The following is a 22,123-nucleotide window of genomic DNA, read 5'->3' as shown; positions in this document are numbered from 1 at the left end:
CAAACACTCACCCCCAGTCAACTGATCTGGGTTTAATCCATCATCATTCTTTAGCTCACTCCACCACCCCAGTTCAGACATGGCCATATGCAAATCAGTCAGACCCTGTGCCTCATGGGAACAGTCCAGCCAAAACTGCCATGCCATGTCTTCCCTGGACCGGACACCAGCATCCTGGGACCGGTTTCGGGTTCATAACCCTAGACCGACGTCTGGGCATACCCTGCCAACTTAGGGCGGACAAAGCGATACCAAAGGGGATGATGGACAGAGCGTTTGAGCAAATCAAACACTCACCCCCAGTCAACTGATCTGTGTGTGATCCATCATCATTCTTTAGCTCACTCCACCACCCCAGTTCTGACATGGCCATATGGAAATCAGTCTGACCCTGTGCCTCATGGGAACAGTCCAGCCCTAACTGCCAAGCCATGTCTTCCCTGGACCGGAAACAAGCATCCTGGGACGGGTTTCAGGTTCATAACCCTCATCAGTCAGGCTATCTTGAATCCAGTGGCAGAGTGAGCAAGGGACCAACGTCTGGGCATACCCTGCAAATTTAGGGCGAACAAAGTGATACCAAACGGTATGATGGACGGAGCGTTTGAGCAAATCAAACACTCACCCCCAGTCAACTGATCTGTGTGTGATCCATCATCATTCTTTAGCTCACTCCACCACCCCAGTTCAGACATGGCCATATGCAAATCAGTCTGACCCTGTGCCTCATGGGAACAGTCCAGCCCTAACTGCCAAGCCATGTCTTCCCTGGACCGGAAACAAGCATCCTGGGACCGGTTTCGGGTTCATAACGCTCATCAGCCAGACTATCTTGAATCCAGTGGCAGAGTGAGCAAGGGACCCACGTCTGGGCATACCCTGCAAACTTAGGGCGAACAAAGCGATACCAAATGGGATGATGGACGGAGCGTTTGAGCAAATCAAACACTCTCCCCCAGTCAACTGATATTGGTATCGCTGTGTTGCCTTTGTAGGCACAAGTTTACAGACCCACAGCTGATTCAATCACAGGAATTTACAACGGAATGAGGAGCAGAAGCTAAACTGTGTATTCTCCTCCATATGGAATGGCTTCTATGAAAGCAAGCGTATGTGCTATGCTGAAATTTAGAAGACTAGATTAAACTATGTGCATTACGTTTATGAAAGAAGATGCACACACAATTGTATTTTCACACATTATCGTTCAATGATGTGAGTTACGAATGTATTTAAAAGGTGAATTTGAGGGGATACAAAGTACCTTGACTAGAAGTTTAAAACATCCTTCCACAGAAGTTGATGTTACTTGCTGATGAATTCATAAATATGATTTAGTTGCCGTGAGATACAAGCTGAAGGGGCATAACTTATTTTCTGTGCAGAATAAATGAATAGCAAATGGTAAGTGTTCTACTGTACGTGGTATTTAGGATACCGCTGGCTTGGCAGCAATTAGAAACCCAGGGAAGGCAGGAGCAGAGCCAATATAATGTAATGACCCAGAAACTTTGCAGCATAATCCTTCAGAATTGAGGGCTCGGGCTGCCAGGTATGGAGCTACTGATGGACATCTCTGTACTTAGGTTATGTTCATAAACTTTTAGGTTTCGTGGAACACCTATAACCATTACAGTTTTACTGGCAAAAGTACAAAATCTGTCCACCAGTATCATTCAAAGGGTCCAATTACAGTGTTCTTCAGGGAAACAAGTACACGTTCTGTACAGTGCAACATCACAAAGGTGCATAATGGGCAATATTTTTAGAAATCATCAACGAGGTCGTGTCTTTCCCTTTTCAAGTTACCGTCTCAATGGTTAGCACAACTTAAAACTATTGACCATGCCTAGGCATGTGGTCCTAAAAACAATTCTGCGATGTCAAATAATTTGAGTCACTGCAACATGACTGAAATGTAGTTATGTAATTAGAAAGTGATCATAGATTAGCAGGTGAAACACAGGACTGAATAAATAAGTGTACACTAAACACACAATACATTTCAAAATTAAAATTGCATACATAATACAATGATTATATATCCACAAATTAGAAGGGTATTAATTGCAAAGCCTTAATGTGCACTTGTAGAAATCAATAAAAATGCATCAGTTATATAATACTTCCACACTTACAGCGGGTCACCAATTTAAAGAGGCTTCACAGAGCCAATATTTATTAAATTTCTGCAGTTAATGAACAAGTCCAATTGCAAAGCATTAACACGTACTGTTTGCGTCTATTCTCCACAATTGACACACTTTAAGTCCCAAAAGTCTATCATTATGAAAATGTATTACAGACAGTAGGGGCGGTACGAGCTTTAAGTCCAATTGCTGAAACAGCTAAATATAAAATGGCAGCACTCTTCTATATCAGAATAATCACAATGGAAACAGAAATTTGGAAAAGCATGGAACTTCATGTCCACAGTTGGCAGACTCCAAAATGGCCCAAGAAAGGTTGATTACTGCTGCCACTCATAATTGGTTTATTTGGCGCTGGGCAGCAATCAGGAATTCAAGTCCAGCATGATCTTGGTTGTAAGTTTAACTGCTAGAAAAATACCTTCTTTCAGCAGGTATTCGGTAACAGCTCTCTCTAAATAACACAATTACATGCACACTGCACTTTTTGGAACTTCAGCTTGGAATAAAGGATAAGTATACATATATCTCAATGTGGATGCCCCAGAAAAGGCCTGTGTTCTTGGTGGAAAATGGTGCACCAGCTTCTCTGTGAAACAATGTACAATGCTTGGATTTGATCTATACTAACTCCTCATCCAAGACACATCTCCACTGTGTTCCAGTTGCTCTTGAGGTCTCCATACAGGAGATCGCTTTTGCCATGCATCCTTGATATTCTGCACAGCTAAGACGTCACCAGCTAAGTCTGAAAGTGTGAGGAAAAATCTTCTTGTGCAAGTACTCAACAATTTCCTCATTGTTTCTTAAGATCTGAAATTCATAGAAGGGAATCTAGAAGACACAAAACAAAAAATGTATTACAATGACAAAGGAGCGTTTTTCTTTAAAAATATAAACCATCATCTATTTCTTGTATCACGTCTTATGGCAAACAATTATAAAGGGATGCAAATGTTTTCTTTCTCTTTGTAACATAATTACTCAATCAATCAAGAAATATGTAAAGCGCACTACTCACCCGTGAGGGTCTCAAGGCGCTTGGGGGGTGGGGGGGTGTTAGAGGAGGGTCGCTGCTACTACTCGAAAAGCCAGGTCGTGAGTAGCCTCCTGAAGGTTAGCAGGTCCTGGGTCTGCTGTAGGAGGATGGGGAGGGTGTCAGAACTACAAATTATGTAGGTTGTACGTGGCTGATTTCACGCGCTTTCACTATTCTTGAGATTTCATCGGCCATAGACTGAATCCACTATCTGCCTGTGTCGAGCGAGGGGTCCCTTTTTCACAAAATCGGGCTGCCCATGTTACATGTAATATTGTGGTAGCGCTGTGTGTTAGTGTAAGAAGTGCATAGACAGTTCGGAAACACAGCGTGGCAACCAAACTAGTGATGTGACAGTAAGATGTGCCAGACTGGGCACTACAATTCCCCGGAGGTCTAGAGGCCAGTGACCTTAGAACATGACTCGTAATAAATACGTGCCCGGCACAAAGAATTGCATATCCTCGTTGTTCGGCGACGCCATAATGCAGTGACAAAGACTGCATTTAAGTGAGCACACAATTCTGTTTTGCTTTTGACATTTGAGCCATTTGTGACATTGGTTCATTTGACGAAGCATATTATTATCAGAATGCAAATTAGAAAAAATTCTAGATGATGTTTTGGCTTTTTTGACATTAGCAGTTTTCCGTAGACCTGTCACATATCTGGATATGAGGTGGAGCATCCCCATTCAGCCACAGTGAATAAACAAAGGTCTTGACTTCATGCTAGAAAGGGGCAATCATTACTGATACCCTCTAGTATTTTATGTCTGGTCACCTAACACATTCTTCATTAAACTGAGTGTGGGTATAAAAGGGCAGTTGACAGCATGCTTGTTCCGATGCATATCATTTTTACGCTATATGTTCTTGTTTGCACATCCATGCCATCTGACGTGCAGGATGAAAGGAAGCCTGAGAGAATTAACAAAATTAACGACATATAGCTCCAGAAATGCTTATATATTTCGGTTATTAACTAACGTTTGTCTTCTTTATATACTCCATCAGATTCCTGGTCCAAGACTCCAACATCGAGGAAGTAATGTAATGTATTAAACATTTTTGGTGAGATACTGTTTCAAATATTAACATGCACTTTCCAGTTTGCCGTGCGCGCATTTTTCACTTCACATTTGAAGGTACAAATAAAGCAACAAACACACTGTTCACTCTTTTCATTTTAACTTCAATCTTTGACATTAATGGTTGTCAGTTAACTCATATTCATATCTACTTGTCAAATGACAGGAGGATGAATATACCTGACATTACAATTCTTCAGATGTAGGTAAATAATATTTATTTTGTCCACACATTTTACACAGAGAGAGTGACCCAGTCCTGCAGAATGCCACTGACACCTCATTAGAGGGTGGAATAGGGAGACAAATGTCGACCTTCACCGGTGGATATATTTAACCCCACTTCCTCTTAAAAAGTACCACTAGGGGACACAATACATTTCAGGAAGTTCGCCCAGCAGGTAATGTGGATTGAGCCTGTCTGTATCCAAGGAGATGCTGAATTGAGGAGTATCTCCTAGCCCCCTGTCCAGCAGCCTGAGCTTGCTTATTGGCTTTCTAGCTCCCAAGAAACCCTGAGCCCTCCTCTCACACCTGCCCAGGCCCCTTAAGGTTTGTTGGGTTAACCCCTAGACATTCACCTTTATTTTGTGAGATGCAGCTTCCCTGTACCCAACATTGCAGTGAACCAAGGACCAGGCGGTGGTAAGGAGAACGACTTTGAGCGGTCTATTTTCCTGAAAATTATAAAAGCGATTTTGTGAGTGCCTCATTTTCACCTGTTTTGTATGTGGGCTTGATGGTTTAAAATTTACGTTTTACCTGCCAATGCCTCAATTAAACTGTTGCATTGCAAACTTTGTAGTTCAAAATCTACTGTTTAACCCAGCCATGACTGTCTCACTTTCACTTGTTTGTTTGTGGGCTATGTAGCTGAAATTTGCTGTTTTGATCTGCCTGTGACTGCTTGATGTTGCCTCCTGGTTTCTCCCCTAATTAGTGCTCAGACCTGTGTTTAAGCAATCCACCCCCAGCTCCCTTTTATTTTAGCAAGTGAGTCAAACAAGATTACCCCTCCCAACTCCCCCACCATGAACAAGACATATACCAAAGCAGAGCGTGCTCGGAGACTGCAGTAATCTGCTCTAAGAGTTTAGAACTGTGCTTGGAAAGTGATTGTATCACTCCTTTTTTGGCTAGGAGGGTGAATTGTTTAGGTGTTGGAAAATCAGTATTATTAAAGGCCTAGTTTAAGCCCTTACCCGCAGAACTCCAGAATGTGGATTGGGTCCGTCTGTCTCCAAGGAGTTTATGAATCGAGGAGCAGCTCGCAGCTCCATGCCCAGCAACATGTGCTTGAGGTCACATGCACCTTATATAAGCTGCTATTGGACGTTACATCTGTGCACGGATTAGTGGCTGTATCTGGTGTTTCTATTGGGCTTAGGGTTAGTGTGATATGTCTAGGGTTCTGACTGGTCCCTGGGTCAGTGATTCTATTGGACATAGGGCTTACGGTTAGTGTTCCGATTGGTGGATAGGTTTAGGGTTTTTATGGCTAGGGTTTCTATTGCATCTAAGGCTTAGCCTCTGATTAGCTGTTAGGACTGAAACTCTGATTGGCTGTAAGGGTTTGGTCTCCTATTGATTCTAGGGCTTAGGTCTAGTGTTCTGATTGGTTAGGGTTAGGGTTCCCACTGGCCGAAGGGGTCACCTGATCACTAGGGCTATTTAAGATCAGGATTCAGAGCGTTCCATTTTTCCATCCACCAACACCCTTCTCTTCTTTTTACCACAATAACACAACCACACAACACTTACACTCTGATGCACCAAACATATGACCCCTTTTAGCAATCCAATCTAAAACAAACACTCCTGACACTTGTTCATTTCCTTTCGCACACCACAAACAGTCTTTTTCCATAAGACATCACCACCCCCTTTACCTTGCAGCTTTGGCTCACCAACAATACTTTACCTACAAAGTCACCTCAGAAAACAAATACATCATCACAACCTTTCACTACTCCTCAAAAACAAAACATAACACATACCAAAACAGCAAAATCTCCCCCACACGACACCTCATAATTCTTTCCGTCACAAACTAGAAACATATACTCTCTCCTATCTTACTGACTACACAAATAATGCACACCATAAATAAACTCCAATGCCAAGCTTTCCCTCTTCACCCACACCTTACACATATACAGCAACTTTCTTTTAACCACCTCTCATCAATTGGACAATTTAGAACCTTACAACATGTCCCACATGCTGCACCACCACCACTAACTCATACACCTTCCACCCTAAACAGACACAAACAAAATAAGCAACATGACACTCTTCACAACTTTGAATCTCCATGTCTACTGCACAAGTCTACTCTACAAAAACAACACAGCTCAGTAAATCACTTTCACATCTAAATGCCTTCTTAACCTGCTGAACGAGGAACAAGATACAGAACAGCTACACTATTGCTATCCTCATTTAGCTAATACCAGCTCTGACGACACACCGGCTACAAGCCCACAAAATACAGCTCACTTCTACAAAAATAAGTCACACCATCACCAAAGCACATTCTCTAAACTGCCTATTACTAAATGCTCGATCAGTCTCTAAAAACAAGCATCACATCTATGACCTTCTCACTGACACACAACCTGACTTACTCTTCATAACTGAATCAAGGTTGGGAGATGATATGGCCCCAGTCTTGCATGAAGCCGTTTCTCTAGGCCATCAAACAATCACACTAAATTGTGTAGGCAAAAGAGGAGATAGCTTAGCTGTTGTGCTCAAGCAAACATGAAGGTTGTGAGGCCCTTTTCACTAGATGCAACCCTACACCTTCATCCTGCTCCTTTACAGACCTTCACCTAGCAATGCAACATTCCTAGACACACTTCTAGAAACCGTTTCAAACCGTATCACAATACACTCCAACCTATGCATTCTGTGTGACCTAAACATTTGGTTTGATAAACCCAATATGCCCCATTCAAAAACAATCATCACTGGCCTAGACGCACTGAACCTACATCAGATCGCCCACAAAACCACACACATCACTGGACACATCCGGGATGTCATTTTTGCAAATTCAGACCTAGTAACCTTTCAAACAATTACTCCAGTCACATGGTCAGTCGACCATTTGCTTGCTTTCCAACAACACAAAGCAACATACCTAAAACCACCTTACGCGTATCCACCTATCAGCTGTGGAATAGACTTAATTTTGAACACTTACAAACACAACTAACACCCAGTACGGATCTAGACACAAATTATGTTAAAAAACTGAGTGGCTACAAGAAGATTTTGATATCCTAATACCACTGAGAACGACACAACAAAACAATAGAAAACAGGCACCTTGGAGAAATACAGAGATATCAGAGATAACAAGCCTTTACAATGCAATGGTTTCGCCTTTTGAAAAGTTTGAGCTATTGGCATTGTAAATGACAAAATTTGTATTTATGTGTTGGTTTTCGAAAACAGATAAATAAATGGCATTGTCATTTACAATGCCAATAGTTGAATCTCTGGCAAATGCCACACAAAAACACACAGACCCACACACACACACACACACACACACACAGACCCACACACACCGAGCCCCCCCCCCCCCCCCACACACACACACACACAGAGCCTCAGCTCCATAAAGGCGTTGTCAAAGATAGGGCTCTCCCAGGCTCTTCATCAATTATTTCAATTTGGGATTCAGAAGTACAGGAGTACTAGTTAATATGCTTATAAATACTTTGTGGAATATGTTCCACAATAAGAATGTAAACTTTGCATTATCTGCATCGAGCTTAGCAATGGCATTTAGGCATACAGTAAACATCATGTGTTTAGTGGGAGCAGACACAAATGAAGTTTAAACACTCCACTATTTGTGTCTTTTCCTTATTAGAAGCAGACAAACAAAAATAATGTAAATTATGCACTATTTGTATCGTGTGTTTAGTGAGGGAGTATGTAAACAAAGCATTTCACACAGACAGGACAGAAGTGCACTTCACACCGACAGGGCAGAGGTGCACTTCACACAGAAAAGCCAGAGGTGCGTCTAAGAGACAGGGCAGAAGTGCACTTCATACAGACAGAACTTAGATGCACTTCACAGGAACAAGGCTGAGGCACACTTCATACAGAGAGGGCAGAAGTGCACTTCAGACAGGCAAGGCAGGGGTACATTACACAGGCAAAAGTTTAAGAAACATTTCACACAGACAGGACAGAAGTGCACTTCACACCAACAGGGCAGAGGTGCACTTCACACAGAAAAGCCAGAGGTGAGTCTAAGAGATAGGGCAGAAGTGCACTTCATACAGACAGAACTTAGATGCACTTCACAGGAACAAGGCTGAGGCACACTTCATACAGAGAGGGCAGAAGTGCACTTCAGACAGGCAAGGCAGGGGTACATTACACAGGCAAAAGTTTAAGAAACATTTCACACAGACAGGGCTGATGTACATTTAACAGACAGGACATAGCTGCACTTCACACAGGCAGCTTGAGACACATTTCAAAAGACAGTGCAGAGGTGCGCTTCACACAGGTAGGGCAGAGATGCACTTAACACAGAAAGGGAGACAGGGAAGGGGGTGCACTTCACACAGGCAGGGCAGACGTGCACTTCACACAGATATATTTCATATAGACAGGGCAGAATGACACTTCACACATGCAGGGATGAGGTGCACTTCACAGACAGGGCAGAGGTGCACTTCACACAGATACATTTCATATAGACAGGGCAGAGGGACACTTCACACATGCAGGGATGAGGTGCACTTTACAGACAGGGCAGAGGTGCACTTCACACAGATACATTTCATATAGACAGAGCAGAGGGACACTTCACACATGCATGGATGAGGTGCACTTCATACAGACAGGGCAGAGGCAGGGCAGAGGTGCACTTCATACAGACAGGGCAGAGGCAGGGCAGAGGTGCACTTCACACAGACAGGGCAGAGGTCAGGTGCACTTCAAAGGCAGCGCAGAGGTGCACTTTACATAGACAGGGCTGAGGTACACTTCACAGACAGGGCAGAGGTCAGGTGCACTTCACACAAACAGGGCAGAGATCACGTGCACTTCACAGGCGGTAGAGGTGCACTTCACATAGACAGGGCAGAGGCGCACTTCACACAGACAGGGCAGAGGTGCACTTCACACAGACAGGGCAGAGGTGCACTTCACACAGACAGGGCAGAGGTGCACTTCACACAGACAGGGCAGAGGTGCACTTCACACAGGCAGGGCAGAGGTGCACTTCACACAGGCAGGGCAGAGGTGCACTTCACACAGGTACATTTAATAAGGCAGAGGTACACTTCATACATGCTGGGATGAGGTACACGTCACACAGACAGGGTACAGGTGCACTTTACAGGGGCAGAGCAAAAGCACATTTCATGTGCGTGCCAAACAAGCATAACAGGTGTGTAATTCACGAGGGCGGGTCAGAAATGCAATTTACTCGGACGGCAAGTGCACAGACTTGACCCAAGCGGGCAGGAGCCCGTGTTACACGTGCACAGCAGTCACATTTCAAGCAGGCGTCATGTGGACACGTTTTATACAGGCAGCCAGATGTACCTTTCATTCTCGTGTGGCAGATATACATATGGGGGGCGGGGGGTGAGGCAGTGGTCCCGGAGATGTGCCCTGGCATGAAGCGCTCAGGCAGTACAAGGGGCTGCTTAGAGGAAACTGGAGTGAGAGAACGGGGGTAAAGTGTGCGGACAGTGGTCGAGTTTAGGGACAGTAACAGAGTGAGGGACCGTAGTCGAGTATAGGGTCGGTGGTAGAGTGTGGGACGGCGGTAGAGTACAGGGACAGTGGCAGGTATGCGAACAGTAGTACATCTCTTTATCCGTGTTAGTTTGTAAAGACAGGCTATGGTATGGAATAGTGACCAACATGAAGTGTAGGGCAGTCAGTGCGGTTGTGTGGAGGGTAGAGGATAAAGTGGGGCAGTGCAAGGAAAGCAGTGTGTGTAGGTGTGTAAAGGGCACCGAGGACAGGCTGAACAGTGTCAAGAGGCCAGGCAGGGGTAGGATCAAAGCACCCTGCCTAGCTCGCCTGTCCTGTACCTAGAGCGTGCCTATGCCCCTGTGGGCATGCCCCAGAGCAGCCAGCGAGCTCGCCGTGGCGCTGGGATCTTCTCGCAGCGCCACACCGGCCAGAGCGACATGTTACATTCACAGCACAGTAACTTGATAAAAAGAAAGATGTGGAGCGGTACTCACCACCCATGATGCAAGGCCCGAGGGTTCCTTCTCGCCCTGCATTTGTTGTCACACAGTTCCCAATATTTCCACTCAGCCTAAGATTTTGCTGATGATAACAGGGCGTCCTCGGCCAGGGACGGAGACTCGCCCTTCTGTGTGAATTCTCCGACAGCGGGAGGGGGGGCGGAACGGGCACACGAACAGCGGGAGGGGGGGGGGCAGGAACGGGCACACGGACAGCGGGAGGGGGGGGCAGGAACGGAGAGCGGGACATCGCGCAACCCACCCCTGAAAACGCCATTTTGGGAGTGTGGCGAAAACTAAGCTTTAAAAAAAAAATAATAACATCCGCCCACCGCCGCACGAAAATGGGTGGGATGAGTAAAAATCGTGGGAACGCCCACAAATCTGCTCGGGGAATGAGTGACGCATCTCTGTTCCAATGGCTAGCCTCCATTTATGGAGCTAGCCAATGGGACAGAGAGGCGGAACGAAGCCCCATACTTGTTTACAAAAGTTTTCGTCTGTGCGATACTGCTTGCGCAGTAAACGCCAGGCGAAACCTAAAAATGAAAATTAGATAGTTACAACACACCTGGTTCAAAACAAACATCAATCAAGAAAAACGTCACATACAGAAACTTTCAAGGAACCACAGATCAATCCTAGGGGCAAGACACAGTCTCTAATCGGGCCTTCCAGTATCACCTCCACTGGGGAATGATCTGATACTCCCCGTGCTACATGTATGGCCCCCATAAACTCACCCAGGCTATGTGTCTGCGTAATCAGCTTGTCTGGCCAGGCGAGATTCCCACGAGCCGCCGACATATCGGTAAATTGCTTAACATCAGTGTGGTGATAATGCCATATATCGCCTCAGGACCATCACCAGCAGGAAGTCCCGCAAAGGGCCCAGACTCCTCCCAGATGCAAATCTCTCCAAAACATCAAGCACATCATTCAGGTCTCCCCCAAAAACCAGCCTACCATCTGGGAGCTCTAGAAGCAATGGGCCCAAAACATCCAGTGTGGGGGTTTGCAGCGTTGGTAGGACATAAATCGAACAGAGGTTAAGGATTCTCAGCTCCAACTAGCCACTCACCACCACATACCGCCCCGCTGGGAATTCCAAGTTTTCATTCCATTGAAAGGCAGTGCCTTCCTACACAGTATTCCAGACCCCCTAGACCCAGTGGTGTAACCTGCATGTGCTATTAATACGTATCCAAACCTAATGAGAAATCAACATCCCCCAACTACAACACCCATCTCCCCAACCTCCTACCCTGCTACATAGGTCCTGCATTTTCCTGTCCTTCCCAACTGCAGAGCGCCTGTCATCCCAACAATAACATTCAATAACAATAAGATGGAGTGTGACAGCTCCGCCGCGATGACCTGCAAAGAAATGTACAGAGCCTACACCCCTGTTCTTTCAAATTGTAACCCCACGTAGCCCCTGGGTCTCTAATGTCTAGACTAGAGCCACCATCAACATGTCTGTAGGTGCCTCTCTGTGCAGGGAACTCCTTTCATGTGACTTTACCTAGCAATTGTCTTTGTTCCTGCGAAGAGCCTTTGGTCAGTAGGTCCTACCTTCAGGACAGCCTTACCACAAACCAATTTCACCCCCAACAGTGCTTCACACTGTGTCCTGAGGCTTTATCTCCTGTTGCTTCACCAGTAACTCCTTTGCCGATTTGACCTGGGGCTGTCCCCTGTGAGCAAGCTGTGGTCCTTTGACTTCATTCCTGCCTTCCACACGCCTACCCTCCAGCCACTCCAACGCTTCATTCGGCAACTGGAGTGCCAAGCTGGAGCTTTGTGGGAAATAGCATCACATATTTAAGTTCACATTTCCAGAGCTCTTTCTTCACTGCCTCGAAGCTGTGTAGCTGGCACTGGACCTGCAGAGTGAAGTCGGGGAAGAAGCGGATCAGAGCATTTTCATAGTGGAGATCTTCCCTCGCCTTTCAACCTGAAGAATCGCATCTGTATGACAAAATATTAAAGATTATAGCGATTATTTGTGCGGAGAAGCACCAGATTTGGGCGGGGGCACTGGTGCCTGGTGCACTGTTACGACTGAGAAAATCTTGGATAATCTTTTAGGTTGTAGAGTGTTCAGTATAAAGACCTGCAGGTAAAGGTCCACACTGTAGCCCTCCACCGATTCCGGCACACCCAGCACCCTAATGTTATTCTGTCTTGCCCTTCTTCTTGGTCTTTGAGCTTTACCACTAACGACATGGCTTGTTGCATTAAGAACTGAACCTGCGTCTCCAGAAGATTTGCCGGGGACTGAAGTTGAGCTATTTGGACCTGTGCAGTTGGGACCTTTTCCCTGAACTTGGGGAGGTCCGCCCTAATCAAGTTGAGCTCTATTGTGACTGCATCAATTTTAGACTCTAAGGTGCCCTTTACATCTTTAATTGCTGCCATAATTGCCTCAAACGAGGGTTTCTCACTTGCGCCTCGATCCAGTGCCCAAATTGCTTTCCGAACCACATTGTTGTCCATCTTGTTGGTTCGGGCACCCAGGGCCACTTGGGCTTCACCATTATAATAGGATTGATCTTCTGGTCTGGGCCCCCCGGGAACCTCCTCCAGAACTGCTCGGGTGGACTCTGGCTCAGCTTCTCTTACACCACCTGTCTGGTGGCTCTCAGAACCCACGACGTCACCACCACAGCCCAGGCCAGGGCCCACCCGTACCACCAACCAACCCTTTGAGACAGGGCCCCAGCAGGTCTGCCAGCCCACCATTGCTATGGATGTACCAATTAGGCTCACTGTTCAACCAGGTTATCACCACACCATCACTCGTGGCCTCCTCACTACGACAGCTTCCAGGAATCACATATAGTGTAAAATGTAGAATCTTCTTCTCAGCCCATGCTCAATCATAGGAACTTCACGACCTCCAAGTTATGACGCCACCCCAGGCCTGTTAGCCTGCACCAGATTTCTGGCCTCCTCTAATTCTAGGACAATCCTTCTCCAGGATGCCACCTCCTGGTCCTGCTTTACCCAACCATGCTCCCAGCCACAGGAGGTCCTGGGCGCGACAGTTACTGCCATGTCCTGAGGCCCCGACAGCAAGCATCTCAAAGGTCTGCTCCAATGCCCTTTGGCGAATTTCCGGTCGCCTCTAAGCATGGGGCTTCCTACCTGTTTGCAGGCGCTGCCTCCTCTCTTCGTGGCCGGTTGGCTCTGCTCAGTTATGGAGGCTACCACCTCAGCCCAGTTCACCGCCGTTGCCTTTGGCACAGTCACTGCAGACGTCGGTAAGGCCCAGCAGCACCGCTGCTCTCTCTGTATGTCTGGAGCAGGTCCCCGGCTCAGCGGCCCTCCGTCCTGCCAACGCTATCTGAAAGGCCCAGAAGGACTCCGGCAAGGAGGAGGGGTGTCACCAGCACGTCACATACCTCCCAGGGTGAAGCCTCCCGGCTCCCCGAATCTTGTGGTACACAGGGGACTACGGCTTAAGTTTGGATGTTAGTTAACTAAGTAGAGCTCAGCTAGCTTGCGGCCATCTTCGGCTGAGGCTAAGTCACGACCCCCACCTACAGAAACTTAACAGATTATACAAGTCAACAATCAAAAAAGCTAACAAAAAATACTATTCGGACAGAATTCAAAATGCTAAATGTGCAAATAAAAAATTCTATAAAATTCCCACAGAATATCGTAAACTAAATTGCCTAGAAGGTGCTCATCTAAGGACTCAAGAATTCGCAGACAAACTGGCAAATCATTACACGACCAAAGCAGCCACGTTGGGCTCCTATTTAAAACAAAGAAAAAACATTCGCACCGACCCTTTTAGAAAACAACAATCCAAGGGTACGCTAACCCAGCATCTCTATTCCTTCCAACAAATTTCACACAATTATTTATATACCTGGTCAAAGCAAGCAGGCCTGCCAGCAGCAATTCTGACCCGTGTCCACCACAAACCTTCAAGGCAATTCTTCTAACTTCTTGGCTTTGTTTGGACATTTACAGACATTTGGCCAGTACAATTGGTGTCATTTGCTAGCCTTATGGTTCGGCAGAATGGTTGAACAGAGACTTGCTGCTTTAACCAAATTATAGATACTGTCCCTACTAGTAACAACAATGGAGGACAGTTACCAAGGAGACTCTTCTTCTTTTTTTCTCTGAGCATAACTAGAGGATTGTATTCGGGAACTCTATCGTTCTGCTGTTTATCCTTCACCTTTTCATCGGCATGGTCTTTATGAGGTATTGCCGTGGTCAGGTGGTTACCCAAGTCACAAGGTTAATTTTCATGTATGTATGTAAGATGGGAGACAAACACACGGGGATGGTACTCTTGTGTGACTATTGTGTTTACCCACGTTACAGGGCGGGGCCTCATCCACTGAGCAGTTGCCAGGTGAGGTGAGGAGTACTCCCACATAAAGCTGGGTGAGTACTAACTAATACTCTTAATTCATTGTTCTAAATGCACTATTTCACCTTGCCACAAATGAGGCATGATATTGTCTATTTTTTTGACAGTATGATTGCTAAGACTATGATTGCTATGATCTTCGTGTGTCAGGGATTGATGCTAACCAGTTTTACATTTATCTTATAGGAAAGAAATTACACCTCCTGTGATTACTAAATCAACAACCATCTTCGAATTACAGGCATTGGTAGGGTGTATCGTACCAATTACTTAGTGTTTATTATTTTTTGCACAGTTCATTATAATATTTGCAGTAGCGTAAGCACCATCTGGTCCTGAAAAAAGCCTGGTTAGTGACACCTGTATGGCTGAAACATGTAGACCTATTTCTCTATTGCTTTAGATAGTTATCTTTTCAAACTATCAACACTTGGTCTTAATCTTGACACTAAGATTGCGCCTATTAAAGTTATTTGTGTCTTAGTAGTCAATTTTAACTTTTTTACACTTTTCTTTACACTTTTTTGCACTGCAAATCATCAGCACCACTGATTAAAATACAACTGTGGCCGGATCCATAACTGGTAATGATTGAAGTGTAGCTGTCCCCCTGGATAGGTGTGGGCTACACCAGTCATACAATGTACAACCATTCCTAGATGATGATGCTCCGCCACTGTGGTGGGCTGATGGGACTCACTTCGACTCAGTGAATTTGGGTTTGCACTGACTTTGAAATCACGTATTTCTGTCCTTCTTTGTCTCAACACTTATAGACCGGTAGTTCCCTTTTTGTTGTGTCAATTCTTCTAACTACCTCTGCTCCCACACCAGTAAGAAGAATGATCACCAATTCCGTAACTACAGGAAGATTTCCAGAAGATCTAAAAAAGTCATACATATGCACATTACTAAAGAAAACAAACCTAGACCAGCTTGACCCCAACAACTACAGACCAATTTCAAACTGACCTTTCCTAGGTAAACTCATAGAAAGAGCAGCATTCACCCAGATGCCACAATTCATTGCAAACAATTCCATATATTCAGACTTCCAAACAGGATTCAGTCCAGACGAGGCACAAAATCTGCCATCATTGCCATCTGGGATGACATGAAGAACACAGTTGACTGGAACAGGGTCGATACACTACTTTTCTTGGACCTCTAAGCTGCCATTGACATTGACACTCTAATACAAAGACTCGACGAAGCTGGCATAGAGGGGACCTCTCGCAACCGGATCACATCCTAACTTCACAACAGAACTGTCACCCATACCCCCGCTTTCTCTTCTAAACCGTACTTAATAGCAGGGGTCCCTCAAGTTCCTATCATCTCACCCATGCTTTCCAACATTTACATGAAGTAATTACTGGCACTAATCAATCAATTTCACCTCACATGCTATAACTATGCATATGACACACAAATACTCCTTAAACTGGAATGCCCCAAAGACATTGGGCACCCACAATTTTTCAGTTGTCTCAGAGCCGTGGATCAATGGATGACATGGAGCCATATCAAATTGAATGCTTCAAAAACAGAAATACTCACATGTGGCGATTGGAAAAATTATGACACACTTGCCACTTGGTCTGATGACCTGGGAACACTGCCTAAAGTATCAAAGGAAGTAAGAATCCTCAGAATTACCATGGACTCCAAACTATCAATCAATGCCTAAGTGGACAAACTAACAAGATCACATTTTGTTACTGTCAAAACACATATTTCCCCGACCTAGGGTTTCCACGCAAGATCCAGGCTACTATTTCTCTAGTTCTGCCGAAACCCAATTACGCAAACAGCCTCTATCACAGATCATCTTTAAAAACTATGAAAAGACAACAAAGGATTCAGAACTCTGTTGCCAGACTACTCATACATATAAATTCACAAGCCCACATCTCCCTGGCGCTGAAAGCCCTACATTGGTTACCGGTTGCCAGAAGAGCCACATTCAAGCTGCTTTGTATTACACACAAAGGTATACATGGAACAGGACCGCTTTTCATCAGGAATAAAATCACCAAATACATTCAACAAAGGAACCTCCACTCTAGATAGGCACCTCTTCTCAAAGTCCCACCACACAAGAAAAAACCATAAGTGGCCCATCCATGTCTGTTCAAGCAGCTAAAATATGGAACTCTTTACCCCCAAACATAAGATCCACGGATGACTACCTTATCTTCAGAAGACTACTCAAGAGTTGGCTCTCTCCCCCCACCCCCCCCATAACCACTATACTAAAACATAAATATACAGCAAATCCCTCTGTATGTAGCATTCATTTGGATTATAGATGTGTACCTACATATGTGTATTACTTTGTTGAAACGTGTACAATAAATACGTTTTTAAATCTGCAGATATTCATTAGTTCTGCTTAACAAATGTACATACTACTTCTGGGTATTTTATATTCTATGTTTAACATCTATATAGGTGACACCTTAATCAAATAATTCCTTTATCATATAATACCTATTTATCTACAATTGGTCCACTATTGAATTACAAAAACAAAAAAATAACAAATAAATTAACTTTAAATACAGCAAAACTTGAAAGTCTGAGTTTATTAAACACAACCTAAATCTACATGTATTACCTTCCTTATACATAAATACTTTTGGAGTTATTCATCTTTATATTACTTTGCTTCTAATTCAGTATCTCTAATGCACTACCCTATATCTCACCCTATACCTCTCGCAATATATCCTCTACCTCAACTCTCTCCTTCTTCCCAAACATTCTACTACTAAAATGAGGCTTTCTAGACTCTTCCCTCCTTTACCCCTCTCCTTACATCATCTCAAACCTATTTTACTATTCAAATCTCTCAAACAATCCTATCTAAACCCTTCCCTCCGACTCTTCCCCCTCCTCCCCCTTACTCATACCAAACCGCCTCCTACCGCGAGCAAAAAATAAAAATAAAAAGATTTTCTAAATCCTTCCCTCTTCTAGCCATCCGCTATATTTTTCAATCCCAATAAAAGACTAACATGTCCACCGCTCTAATTAATTTCATATTTCCCTATACTAATTCACTACTAATCCCTTTTGGGTTCCGGAGTAGATTGCTACCCATGAAAAGTGCTTCAAAACCTCATCAGAGGTAGCAAGCACTATGTAAATGCAAACCCTTTCCTCTTCTATTTCTCCAATTAACTTTTTCAATACAGATAACAAACTTGCATGTCCACCACTCAATTTAATTTCATATTCCCAGATACTAATTTCGCCGCTAATCCTGCTTGGGTTTCGGAGTAGACTGCTACCCGTCGAAAAGCACTTCAACACCCCATCAGGGGTAGCAAGCGCTATATAAATGCAAACCCTTCCCTCTTCTATCCCTCCACTATCCTTTTCAATCCAAATAACAGACTAACATGTCCACCATTCAAATTATTGCATATTTCGCTATACTAATTCACCACTAATTATTTTGGGTTCCAGAGTAGCGCTTCGAAACCTCGTATGGGGTGGTAAGTGCTATATAAATGCAATTACCATATCACCCTCTCGCCTACATTTTTCTGTAGTGACATAAGCGAAAAATCCTTACCAATTCACCCATAAGCTCACCAATACAACGGTTCATCACATACCAAGATGCAGTAGACACCTCCGAGCTGGGCCCGGGGCAATTCTTGCAATATGCCAAGATTGCAGCGACGGCACGACATCTATGGCCCACTTTCCCGGACGCCCCTGACCACACGCGCACCTTAGTCACACTGATAGCAATGGCGGGAGGGCGGAAACTGGTCATTCCCCGGTACAGGGCACTTAGAGAGGACAGACAATGCACACCACTCACAGTAGGAAGTAGGTGGCAGGAGGTGAGCCCCCAAGAGATCACACCACGTGACTGGGAGAAGATCCATGAAGGGGTCCGTAAGGTAGCAGTTTCCAATAGATTCAAATTGATACAGTTTAATATGGTCTCCATATGACCTACCTCTCACCTAAGCGCCTCCATGTTATAGATAGCAGGAGAAATCCACGGTGCCCCAGGTGTCAGTACGAACCAGCAGATTTCCCACATATAGTTTGGGCATGTCCCATTATACAGACATACTGGACAACCATCATAGAAGACCTGAATAGAATAACGGGATGGAGGGTGGCCCAGGAGCTGTGTATGTGTCTCCTGGGAATGATCCCCCGGGACCCGAAACGCAAAACTAGTCGAAAATTCCTGGTGTTGGGACTTGTTATAGCTCGAAGGTGGATAGCAATTCACTGGCTGTCTCAGACTGGGCCATCGGTAGAGAACTGGAAAGCAGATCTGAGGGAGTGGGCATTGGCAGAGGAGGGACACAATACGCAGCACAAGGAGAGCTGCCAAACTCCCGGAGGTATTAAAGGCATGGGGGTTAATGATCCAGGAGATTGGGGGGAGCGCCCCGGATTCCAAGCAGACAGTGTCCTCTTCAGTTAGCCACAAGAGGACTGCATCCCCCAGGCGGGAGGAGGAACAGGAGGTCACCCCTGTTTGAAATAGTGTGAGGATTTCCTTTGACTGGATGGGCCCGGTAAGGGGAGGGAGGGTACTGGGAGAGGGGGGGGGGGGTTAGCTACACTTTTCATGTGATTGAGACAGCCAATGTTTGCATCACTTGCTGGTTTACTGTACGCCACCACTGCAACTCAACTTAGACTACCAGCTGCCGGAGTGGTTGTAGGCAGCTTGCTAAGTATTTCTACGCTGACAACAATACTTTCTTTGGTTTGATTCTCACGCTGCCGGCCTGTAAGAGGTTGTAGGCATCATGCCGTGTTAAAAAATGCATGCCTTTAATAAAGATTTTTGAAAAGGAAAAAAAAAAGCTCCCCAATAATTTGGGGCGTTGTAGCTTGCACCTTGATCCTATTGGTCCAGTGCCAGAAGGGGCATGAGGATGAAGTATGCCACCTACTTGGTGGGTGAGGGGCTTTATCTTGAAACAGTCATGGAGTCTTAACCACTGCATTTCCTCCCCCAGTTGTTAGGCAGTCAATACTATAGTGCGAGTATGACCAGTTCGCTAATATTCAAATGTGCAGTTAACATGGCTACAGTATTTGATGAAAGTTTAAGTGGCTGGTCACCATCGGAAGGTAGAACAGTAGGGAATATATCTCTGTAGGCAAGGCAGAGGGACTAAGTGCTGGGTAAAATATGGAGCCACAACACTGCTACCCAGGACAATCAAATATCAGGGGTCTAATCGACATCCTGGATTTTCAGTTGATGACAGCATTCACAGGACCCAAGTAATCCCTGAGCCCTGCAGTCCAGTATGGACTGGAAAATTGTATTATTGAAGAAGTGTCAACCATGACACTAAAAACAAACATCTAAGGAACCATACGGCCTAGAGTGAGTGCTTACATAGTTCTTGTATCATTACAACCAGAAGCAGCTGGCTGCAGGCAAAAAAGGGCACCCAGGAGACTGAGTTGCTTGCAACATCCTTCATTCAGAATACAGTTTGCAGGGCCTTACTATGGTCTGTTTAGTTTGAACGGGTCAGCTACTGTTTGATTGAACTGGGTAATACTACTACCTGTTCTCTGGCTAATAGCAGAAGGTCTCCTTTAAAATATACTTTGGTCCCCACAATTAAAAGAAGGACAGAAGCAACAGCTATCCTTTTTGTTTCTCTCCGCTAATTGTCACTCTGGTGACCAATGGCCTCAAGCTGTGGTTTCATAAATACCCTATCAAATCTCTGGACCCAAGCGGACAAGTCCCTAACCAAGGTGGTCCACTAGTTTACTGTTAGTGATCAGAGAATAGTTATCCTCCAAGTCTTAGTTATTGCTCTGGAGGCTTACGGGAATGTAGAGGGGAGAGTCAACAACAGGGCCATGTAGGACTATGCAAACAGATAAGAATCCACAGAACTGAGCCAGCATTTGAGCTAGGCTCTTGGAGGGAAATAATCTCCTACTGCTCTCAGTGGTGCACACTGGAGAAGTGGTTAACTCTATGTAACCTATTCTCAGGAGTCTTAGTTGGGATCAGATGTGAAGGAACCCAAGTGATAGAGAAATTGACCAGTTTGAGGGTATGGCCTTGGTTTCTCCTGCTCAGACATATCAAACTGGTGAAGGCAAATAGTGCTTATTCTTAACGAGTGTCTCCCAGTCACCTCCAAGAGTTTCTAACTTTTGGCTCCGACTTGGAGGGGCTAGGGCTGACACACTGAGGCATATACATGTAGTCGGGCCGCTCAACAGGCCATCAAACTGGCAGCTTACTATCACCCTTTATTTCAGACTCTATGAGTTTCACAAGGGCATTATTTTGGGGACTTCTTTGGTTACCCAATTTCTTCAGGCAACTTGATTATAGCTTAACTTTGCCAATGATCGAGATGGCACGTTCTGGGGAATGCTTAGGAAAGAGAATGAAGCTCATCTCTTTAGGATATTTTCCTTATTCTGTTCAACAATAAACTCTTCAGCTACTGACTGGGTCTTATCTTGGTGCCTTCTGTTTTAGTCTGAAACCTTTGTGTCTGTATTATCGAAACATTTAGCTCTAAAAGACAGACATGTTGTTGTTGTTGTCCTGTGCTTAACACTTACAAGTACTTTCCAGGTGCTCACGTATGGACTATAGATTGTGCGAGTCCTCATATTACAGAATCTTTTGATTCACAACCAGTTGATCAATGGGACTAGATGGCTGGGCTCTGTTGATCTGAAGCATTCTCATTTTTGGCACAGCAAGGCAGAGATGTAAACTTTCAACATCTGGTCTGGGGTTGAGACGCATTGGGAAAATCTCAAGGCATTTGATTTGGCTGGCTGATGTGGTTCTTCTCCGAAGAACCTGAAGGAGAAATTAACTATGAATATGGCATTTACTGAGAAAAAGAACCAAACTTTTTTGGGTAGATATTAAATAAAACTGCCTGGTATACTCTTTCAATTAGTGGCCCCTACTGACCAGCTGTTAGTGGATAATCTTCATACTTCTGACTGTGCATCCAGGTGTCTTTGTTTTATTAAAGTGATTGCTGTGATAGTTTTAGTTTGTCTCTTTTAGTGCTGGGTTGAAAGTGCAAGCACTGTGCATCCGTATATCCACGATCAACAGTGTGGACTAAGCAGTAAAGGAAGGAAAATAATGCTATTTTTGCCCCCTTTGTTCAGCTTAGTGAGGAGTTCTGCCTCCAAAATAGACAAACG

At 44.8% G+C, this 22,123-nt stretch overlaps 1 protein-coding gene across 1 annotated transcript in view; it reads right to left on the bottom strand.

Annotated features, from left to right (window-relative positions):
- Nucleotides 1-1,912: 1,912 nt before the first annotated feature.
- The window catches only part of FASTKD3 (FAST kinase domains 3), a 164,601-nt gene continuing 144,390 nt past the window's right edge, over nt 1,913-22,123 (bottom strand). The window contains exon 7 of the mRNA XM_078687628.1: nt 1,913-2,984. Within this exon, the coding sequence (XP_078543754.1) occupies nt 2,886-2,984 (99 nt within the window). The 3' untranslated portion in view covers nt 1,913-2,885. The remainder of the gene's footprint in view (nt 2,985-22,123) is intronic.

The sequence above is a fragment of the Lissotriton helveticus genome, chromosome 4_1 (genome assembly GCF_964261635.1).
Source record: "Lissotriton helveticus chromosome 4_1, aLisHel1.1, whole genome shotgun sequence".
NCBI classification, from domain to species: domain Eukaryota; kingdom Metazoa; phylum Chordata; class Amphibia; order Caudata; family Salamandridae; genus Lissotriton; species Lissotriton helveticus.
This window is presented reverse-complemented; position numbering and strand designations above follow the sequence as displayed.